Source organism: Artemia franciscana, chromosome 11 (assembly GCF_032884065.1).
Source record: "Artemia franciscana chromosome 11, ASM3288406v1, whole genome shotgun sequence".
NCBI classification, from domain to species: domain Eukaryota; kingdom Metazoa; phylum Arthropoda; class Branchiopoda; order Anostraca; family Artemiidae; genus Artemia; species Artemia franciscana.
This window is the reverse complement of record NC_088873.1, coordinates 40180836-40191442: the sequence shown is the minus strand read 5'-3', so window position 1 is coordinate 40191442 and position 10607 is coordinate 40180836. Positions and strand designations below refer to the sequence as shown.

At 34.3% G+C, this 10607-nt stretch overlaps 1 protein-coding gene across 1 annotated transcript; it reads right to left on the bottom strand.

Annotated features, from left to right (window-relative positions):
* Positions 1–1275: 1275 nt before the first annotated feature.
* Positions 1276–3365, bottom strand: LOC136032623 (uncharacterized). The gene is made up of 2 exons (XM_065712895.1): positions 3129–3365; positions 1276–1524 (listed from the first exon to the last, which is right to left on the bottom strand). Exons 1-2 carry the CDS (start codon positions 3363–3365, stop codon positions 1276–1278), a joined length of 486 nt encoding a protein of 161 aa, XP_065568967.1.
* Positions 3366–10607: the final 7242 nt, after the last annotated feature.

Here is a 10607-nt window from a genome sequence, read left to right as displayed (position 1 = left end):
AACATCCCAAAGGCGACCCCCACCAACCAACAACAATTCACTTATCACGAAAATTTTTATCAATAAATCAAAATAAATTTAAGTTTTCGTTTAGCTGTTTTAATTGATTTTGAAGTATCCAATTTAGAAGTATAAATATTCCAGTACCGAACTACCGAGTTTTGAAGGTAAAATTTCGATCTTTCATTTATTATTCTTGGCTGATATAACTTATTGAAATTTCTAGTTAGATGTCCGTGGTCAATACTTTTAAGTGGGAAAAGGTTCGAGGAATGAAAAAACGAGGGAAACAAACCACGGTCATACTTCAGTTTTAAGAGGATAGATTCAACCGTCACAAAATGTGACAAAATGTCACAAAACCGTCACAAAATTCCAATACCGAACTACCGAGTTTTGAAGGTAAAATTTCGATCTTTCATTTATTATTCTTGGCTGATATAACTTATTGAAATTTCTAGTTAGATGTCCGTGGTCAATACTTTTAAGTGGGAAAAGGTTCGAGGAATGAAAAAACGAGGGAAACAAACCACGGTCATACTTCAGTTTTAAGAGGATAGATTCAACCGTCACAAAATGTCTTAAAGGAAGAATATTAAGGAAGCGATACAGAGAATCAGCTGACGACTTCGCTGGATATAATTTAGGGGAAGGCAAGCGGCTCTTAAGGACCCGCAAAGCTTTGTTCTGCTGTCTCTGAAGTGGCATGATATGAGAACTAAATGTGTTAAGGTAAACAAGTGATGAAAAAATTAAATGAGAGTGAATAAGTGCATAATAAAGTGATCTCATTGCGTCAAAGGGAAGGGTTGACCTGAGTATTCGCATTATACCTATATTTCTCCCCAATTTCATCCACAGATTAGATATATGAGGCTTCCATGATAGATTAGAGTCAAGGAGGACTCCGAGGTATCGCATAGTTGCTGCTCGTAAAATCTTTATTTTAAAATCACTTGATTCAATTAGTTGAAGCTCAGGAACTGCAGCGTTACAACGCGAGAAAACGACAAATTTCGTTTTATCATCGTTAAGAGCTAGGTAATTTGACTCAAGTCACAATAGAAGATGGTTGAAAGCTTCTTCCAATGCAAGTTTCAAACAGCTCACATCTTTCCCTGCGACAGTACACGCAGCGTCATCCGCAAATTGCAAATTTAAACCAAATATTCTCATTGAATTATTCAGGTCGTTCACATAAATTAAGAAAAGTAGGGGACCAAGTATTGACCCTTGCGGGACACCAGCAGTATTAGATTGACGAGTCATTTCAGATTAAACATCACCTCCATCAACATACTGAGAACGGTCCTTAATATAAGATGCTATTAGGGATTTTGCTGGCCCTCTTATACCGTAATGATCCAACTTGTGCATTAAAATATCATGAGATATTGAACCAAACGCTTTTTTAATATCAAGAAAAATGGAAGCTGGAATTTCTCCACGGTCAAGAATATCATGGACATACTGTGTTAATAATAGGACCGCATGATTGGTAGAGTGACATTTGCGAAATCCGAACTGAAGGTGATTTATCGTTTCAAAATGATCTAAAAAACACACTATTCTATTATACAGACAACGTTCAATTATTTTGGAGAAGCCCGACAGGAGCGATATAGGTCTATAATTTGATGGATTTGTTTTCTGTCCTCTTTTTTAAAGAGCCAATATTCTTGAGTCTTTTAACGACGAAGGAAACGTCCCATTTTTAAATGCCAGTTTTATTATATGACATAAAATGTGTGAAATTTGGGGGAGTATTTCTTTCAACAGAAATGTCGATGATCCATCAATATCCTCAGAATGACCATTTTTCAAACGAGTAACTACTTTCTTTAATTCTTGTTCAGAAACCGGTGTTAAAATTATTGACTTATCATGTGATGGCGGAATAAAATTTCTAAAGTCATTTTTATTTTGACTACTTGACCCGGATGAGGCGGCAGACGCAGCAGTTTTTCCCTTATTTTAGCAAAATGCCGGTTTAGGGCATCTGCTATTTCCTTCTTATCTTTAAGAGGTACTTGATTTTCAGGCATGCACAATTCATCTGAAAACTTTGGTCCTTCCTTTTACTAAGGCATTCGTTAATTAGAAACCAAGTCTTTTTCGGAGAGAAACGAACTTTCTCAAACTATCGTTCATAATGATTCCTTTTTTCCAAACGAAGAATTTTTGACAATTGACTTTTATGCCTTTTAAATTCAGAAATATTTTCATCAGATGGGCAGTTAAGTTGCCTCCTGAATAACTGATTTTTAAACTTTATAGATCGTAGCATGCCTTCGGTTATCCACGGCTTATTAGGAGATTGATAAAGTCTCAGACCAATCTTTTTCACCAGGCATGTTTCATCTAATATTTCCTTAAACTGCTTTAAAAATAAATCCATGACGGGGTTCACATCCTCAGATTCGAAAGGTCCATTATCATTCATAATAATTAATCTTTCTTTTAATAATAGCAGCGTATTTTTATTGAGTAACCGTGACTTTTTGGAAAAAAAATATTCGGTTTAAGCTTACTTTTTAATTTAGAAAACAGCATGAAATGATCCGAAGAGTCCACCAACACTATCCTTACTAGATTAGTCTCGAAATTCGTCATAATATTGTCAATCAGTGATGCCAACGTTGCAGCTACTCTTGTAGGTGATGCTACAAAGTGGTAATAAACAATGCGGCAGGCACATCGATAGAAAATCTATCGCATTTTTGCTAAGTCTACACTCATTCATTTCTTCATCTGTTGTCTGATGTGAATCATAAATCAAATTGATGTTGAAGTCTCCCATCAAAATTACCCTTATGTACTTGCATGATATTAGCTTCATGAGGGTATTGAGTGATGACGAAAAAGAAAAGGGTGATACATGAGGGGGCTTATAACAAACGCAACAGACAACATTCTCATTATGTATTTTCAATTGTAAAATTAAAAATTCAACTTTCATTTCCTCATATAAGTCATCAAAATCTGTTATTTTTCGCGAATGAATATCATTACATACATAACAACCGATTCTTCCTTTATTTTTTGATACTCGTGATTTTTCAAAAAAAATTATAACCCTGAATTTGGACTGAAGAAGAAAGATTATCATTAAGAAATGTTTCACATACCCCAGTCAACAGAATATCATGACTGGGAAGAAATGCCGATAGAAAATCCATTTTACTCATAAGACCACGACAATTCCAGAATATTGACCGAAATGAGCCTAGAGTAGCTATATGATCTATATCATTATTGTTAATATATTTATTTTTGGGGAGAGCCGCCACAGATTCGTCCATATTACCAAAGTCTTTTTTCACTAAATCATTCGCTAGAATTTGTTTAAGGTCAAGCGGATCCATCTCTAGCCTATCAAGCCTATTCCCAACATTTATAAATTTAGACATTAATTCTTAGTAGATAAATAATCGCTGGACGCACCCCCTAGTGGGGCAGGCAAAACAGCAAAGAAAGCAAAATTAATAACTGAATGCAATAAAATACAGTTGTACACTTAAGAACCTGATCTACATCCACAATAAAAAACAAAAAGAACAAAAGAGAAGACAACAAAAGACAAAAAAGGACCATGATTATTACGGCTAGATCGTATTTGATTTTTAAGCAAACCATGATGACGACCAGAAAAAGAAACAAAAATATATATGTATATTTTTCTCTACAAATTAAAATATCACCCATACTAACAGCAAAAATCATCACTTATCTCGACAAAACCCCATAAAAAAAAAGAAAAGAAAAAAGAAGAACTTTCAACTGTTGTCACTTAAAAGGAATAATAGTCATTTCAAATAATCATTATGATCTTCACAACAGTTCACTGATAACTGTTAAGCTTCATGATGGTCATCGTATTTTATCCACTTTTCAGAGTTCAGGTGACATACTTCTGACCATAGATCCGCTCCCTTTTGTTTGATCCTGGAGGAGTCACATTTTCCAGTTTCGCGCAGACCTTTAGCCTTAGCAAGGAGGCTGTTCCTGATATCGTTAAGTTAGGGAGGAAGGTCAGACACAACGCGAGCTCCAGACCCTTTAAGCTTCCCCACATTACGCATAATTAATTGCACATCTTTGTCGTTGCTTAGGGAAAGAAAAACTGGTTTTAGCGTCTCATTTTTCGATGAGCTCCGCCTAGTGGTAATGTTATTGCTTGTTTTAGACCCCAGTCTATACAAATTGTCAATTGTAATAGGGCTAGAAATTCCCAAAGTATCACTGATCCATGATTTCATGTTAGATTCCAGGGTTTGGTTACCCTTTTTAATTCGTAGACCATGAATGATGAGGTTTTTTCTTCTGCTTTTTAAGTCAATTAACAATAGTTCTTTCGACAGCAATTCGCAGGAAGCTTTATGAGCATTCAGTTGACTTTCGAGCTCACGAATTCCATTGTCGTGTTCTATTCCATCCGATTTTATGACTTCAATATCGGCTTTCAAACTCACAAACATCAGTGACAATTCGTTTTGATTTGCCAAAATTATATCAAGTTTATCAAGTTTCATCAACTTGGTATTAATGCTAAATTTAAAGTCCTCAAAATCCTTTTTGCTGACGCTCGTCATCATTAAATAAATCAATAATTACGATCTAGTTAGAATCACCTTAGATTATTCCTTGCTATTAACAATAATCAAACTGTTCGTGGTAACGAATTGTAATAAGGAGCGACCTGGCTCAGTAGTAAACGAAACTCTAAAAAACGGAATTTTGAGGCTAAAAGGTACATCAAAAGAATCGGATTTTCATGCTGATTCTAAATATATAAGTTTCATCTTATTTCAAAATTCCTTTCATTTCAAAATAAGTTTCATCAAACTTATATATTTAGAATCAGCATGAAAATCCGATTCTTTTGAATCGGATGAGTACAGTTATGTACTTATAATAAATGGTTTCTTCACTACAAACAAGATTATGGCCGTTTCTCTAACGGTAAAAGTATCATACTCTTACTTAAATTAAATAAAAAAAATAATTTTTTTTTAACTGCAAGTAAGGAGTGACATTAAAACTTTAAGCGACATTAAATGAACAGAAAGTGTTCCGTATATGAAAAGGGTTGTCCCCTCCTCAATGCCCCGCTCTTTACGCTAAAGTTTGAATCTATGTCACAGCTCTACTTTTTAAAACAACTAAAAGACCTTAGCGTAAAGAGCCAGGCTTTGAGGAGGGGACAACCCCTTTCATATACGGAGTAATTTTTGTTCGTTTTAAGTTTTAAAGTCGCTCCTGTATTATTTCGTAGTAGTCGCTACTGTATTATTTTTATATATAAAAAAAAGTGTTTGCAGTATGAACTCTCAAACAAGACTGACTCAAAAATGTAAATGAACGAAGAATCCCAGCACAAATCCAGATATGCTCTGTTACCAATGGCGGCTACCTCGCAATTATTTGCAAGAATGTAAAGTTCGCAGCATCATGTAAATTCTGAATTGTCTTGATAACGGTACATGTCTGATAATCATTTGCTTTTGTTATAGATTTTGAAATGAAATAGAAACGAAGTCTATTGAGAATTACCAATTGAATATTCGTTTCAACACGAGATCCGTTGTAGAACAAAAAAGCAACACACATATTTATACAAAGGTACTGCCATACTTAGAAGTACTGAGATGTGTGACAGGCTTAAAACTACAAGGTAAGAATTTACGATATCAACGATAACACAAGTCTTAAATCGCCTCTTATTATGAATGCACTTCGAGCATTCAATTATTTTTAATTATTTTTTTTCATTTATATTATTTTTTTTATATTTATAACGTAAGACCGCTTAGTGCTATTTCCAAATTTTAGTTTAGATAAATATAGTGACTTTATTAATGAAGTGGCAGATATTATCCTGCACTCAACAATATCTTATCTATAGATGGCAACAATAGAAGATTGTTGTAGAAGCTAGTGAATTGCACGGAGATTGTGCGATAGCGTCTCCAAATAAATCAAACAACAACAACAACGTAAGACAGTTCTGGATCAGGGATCTTCTGACTAATCCCGCTCTGCGGAAATGACCCCGACTCTATGGGTAAGCGTATAAGTGCAGTCTTTTATTTTATGCTCAAACTCAAGACTTTCGTTTATTTAGGCATATTATTTAGACATAATATTATATTTAGATTTGTCTTGAATTTCATTGGGTCTAATTTCAGCTTTTACCTAATTTGAAGATTCACTACAGCGTCTGATGATAAGATGAGATGTGGCAAGCTACGTTTTCCCAAAAGAGATTATTATGTGGTCACGCCTATCTCATAGTGATTCAAGCCTCGGATTTTTCACTTTTTGACATAATCTATTAGTCTTCTTCCAGTCATGATTACTACTATTTTTCTCTGCTTTTATTTTGGAAAACTGTCTAATTTAAATAACCTTAATGATATTGATATTCCTCAAGGTTCAGTATTAGGTCCGCTTTTATTTTTGATTTATGTTAATGACCTTCTGTGAAGTTTGCAAGAAAATATCAGTCTTACAATTCTATTTCCAGATAAAACGGCTATATCTGTTAAAGTGAGGGATTCATTTATTTTGATTAAAAATTTGATTAGAACCGTTACTTCAGTTAATTGATGGTTTGTTTCCAATAATTTAGTATTGTATGTTACAAAAGCTGAATCTATGGTTTCCGGTCAGTCAGAACATGCCAATCGAGAGACTTTTTGTCTGAAATGTCAGGTTGGTGAGTATAAAATCCGCAAGGTCAAATCACATCGTTATTTAGGAGTTTTTCTTGCTCCCCTTTTGTCATTTCAAAATCGTGTTGATCATTTAACGGTAAAACTTTTTCAAAATATTCAGTCGATGTATCATGTGAAAAATATTTTTCCATTTTCTACATTAAAAATAATTTACCACTCTTCAATTGCTCATATCAACTACGGTACTTGTGTATTATTCAGAACACGCTCAATAACTGAAGTTAGGTTCTTTCGTGAAACAAACTAAGACGCAGGTACATTTTATGAGAAAATCCGGTTTCAGAAAATCCGATTTAATTAAAATGTACCTGCATCGTAGTTTTTTTTCACGAAAGAACCAAACTTCACTTATTGAGTGTGTTCTGAATAATACACAAGTACCTCAACTACTGCTCAATTGTTTATCTTATCAAGTTTTGAACGCAAATAAAATCACTACAGGTACTTTAAAATAGGGCAGTAAGAATGCTTGGAAACTTTTCGTATCGACCTTCAAAGCTTGAAAGTGCAGCAGAAATAAAAACGATGTCCTTTTTCTTATATTTTAAACATATACGAGAAATTAATATTTCCATGTATTATTTTCAAATACAAAATTCTAACAATTATTTCTATGAAATAACCTCTGCTGATTTTGCCCTCTCATTCGGCTTGTCGGTGCTCTAAAACGTACCGAATTTACTTTGTAAGTTCTAAAAGGTGAAGGTTTTCAGTTAGGTACCAAATACCTTCAGTTTCCCAAAAATTTAAGCTGAATATCAAACCTTCAACTGGTTCATTCCAGTTTTCTCTAAAGATGGAAATACTCAATATTGTTTATTGATCATTAATGATGGGATATTAAAATGTATTATACTTTTCTTTACGTGTCTGTTTACTTGTGTGTCCTTCTGTTGGGATGACCTCCCATGCCCCTCCTGCCCAGCTTTTCTTCATTTTTTTGCTTTTTATGTTATGTTGTTTGTTTGTTTTTTGTACTGGTTTTGCAATTATTACGATATTACTTAATTTTTAATTAATATTTACATAATTTACATAATATTTAATTTAATTAATATTTACAATATTTACGATTTACTTAATATTTCTTTTACGTTTCGTACTATGCGTATGCCTCGACTTACCGAGCTCTGCTCTTCGTCATGGGTTAATGTAATGTTTTTTTTTTTGTATCTTTAAATAAATAGAATGAAACAGTTATGAAGAGCTTTGGTTTTGTCACTTAAGTAGCTGGTATTCTGGGCGAATGAGACCCAAAAAAGGCGCAGCGTATCGGAGTTGCAGTCTATTAGTTACATATGCAGTTTTAACTGTTATTGTAGTCAAATAAATGCATTGCAGCAAGAGTTTGGATTGGTGCATTGCCAGCTCTTACTAATTTATCATCATACTCGGTAAACGAAAAATCATGCAAAAGCAAAACTACAAAAGATCTGTTACGACAAAATAGCTAGAAATGGCACTGGGAGGGGACTCTTGAGGTGTATCTTTAGGTGACAAAATGTGATAGTATTCGACTGAGAGCTATTGAGAGTCAATCTATATTCTTTCCAGTCATAAAAAAAGGAGTCTAGGAGGTCATCACTGAATTGTTTCCCTATTACTTGGTTAGATACTAAATATTTAAGAATAAAACAATATTCCGATTTTCATACGACAACAACCTACGATCCGTTTTCGAGTCGGATCCGAGTGGGAAAAGTTCTAAATGTTGGGATTTAAGTACGTGAAAACAAACCCTATTACAAAGCAAATCTGTTGCTTACACACACTTTTTCCACGACTGAAGACAATGTAGTACTTGTTAAATCAACCGTTATCATAATAATATTATGGTACGGAGATAGAAATGTTTAAGAGATCTGTAGAGCATAGAAAACAAAAACGCTCATTGCCTCAGCTAAATAAAGAGAAAATATGTAGTGTGAATTTGAAATGAAATATGTAATCAATGGGAGTTGCTGTAAACGCAAGTTTATTTTTGAACCTTTAATAGAATTTTTTACCGTGTGGTAGCACAATAAATAGAACTTCCACTTAGAAATATGGGGCTTGGGTTCGATTCTCACTGGCGCAAGGTTGGGCAAGAGGCCTGCAATTTGCCCTATAAAGAAGAAACAGCAACTGAAGCGTTAATACGACGTCCTAGGCACCATCAATGACTGTGGATGATCTTTATTCTTTTTTAAGAACAGAATTCCTGTCTATTAAAAAGAAAAAAAACTTCGAAGAGCGAACAAGTTTAATTAATTAATTAAAAGTTTAATTAATTAATTAATTAAACGAAAGAAAAGTAAAAAAATACTTTTAATTTGTTTCACTGTTCATGATTGATATGGAAGACATCAACTTAAGAAAAGCGCTGATTCAGTTTCATCATTCTGGCGAAATCTAAATGAGAAAATTTTGGCAGAAAATAGATGAAATATTACAAAAGGTTTCTGGATAAATATTAATACTAATAACAACAAAAAAACATGCTTAAACTTTTTCACACCCATTTGTAACCAGATTTTGAGCGAAGGATACGTGCGGTACCTCCCAGTTCTCCAATACCTGCTTATTATTTCCTTTTTTCATGTGACTCAGACTTCTACACTGCGTTCGTTTACTTGTCCGATTATTTTTCCACTTATCCAGGTTTAACCTCCAAGAGATAACAAGAAATACTTATCCAGCCGCGTGTCACCTGGAATGCTATGGATAACTACGAGGGTAACACTTAAGCTACGACGTGATAGGTTACTTGTGAAGTATTTCACTAAAAAAAGCTAGTTTAAATGAGGATTTAATTAAGATGGAAATTGTCACTCACGGAATTAGTTTCACTCACCAATCAACAGCCCAAATTAATTAAATTTCTTAAGCAATTGGGTGAAAGATGTACTGATCTTTTGGTCATTAGAGTTTATATTTTACTTGAAGAGATGAGACTATATATACTTAATCTATTTTTGTTATCAACTATGTTCCTCTTTATTGTATTTTCTTTCATTAAGAGAGCACAACTACCGTTCTCCACATGATTGCCCGTGGCCCCCGTTTGGTCTCTGGTGCATTCCTTATTTATCATGGTTGTGACTTCTTTTTTCTCAGGGCTAGCAGAGTTCGAGGAAAATGACTTGAAACGGGTGATTACGTTATCCACACTGAGCCAGTTGGGTCTCATAGTGTTTTCTTCAGACTTAGGCCTAAAAATATTTTGCTACTTTCATCTCTTGGCACTTTTTAAGGCTCTTCTCTTTATATGTTCGGGGGGAGGTAATTCATTCATTGGGTGTACATGACATGAGTGGAGTTGCCAAATTGCTTCCGTGTACGAGTTATATTATTTTAGTTTCCTCTTTAAGATAAATAGGATTGCCGTTTTTATCAGGCTTTATGATCTAATCACAGAATCTTCGGGAGACTTGGCCGTTTTGATTCCCAGTGGAGCGATATTAATCTCATATGTTTTAACAAGTGTCTATTTGTCTCGAATCGCTATATTATATTTATATTCTTATAGCTATAATTTAAGTTGCCAGTATAAGGATGAAGAGGGGGATTACCCGGTCCCCCCTTTCGTTCATGGGAGGGCTACATATTTTATTGGTGGTTCCAAAAAGATATAAGACCAATTTTAGGTTGATTTGAAAACATCTATCTTCTATTTCTTGTTGCGGCAGGGGCTGTATTACTTCCTTGCATTAATTAAGTCAACTAAAATTTAAGGCATTATTTAAGGAGCATTCTTTTCTACCATTTTATTACAGGACAGACAGGTTCTATTCCTCTGCGCCTGGGAGAACTTCTTTTCTATGAGATGGATCAAGATTGGGTAGAAGAGGCGGGCCCCTCAATAGTGTACCTAAGCAGATAGAGAAGATC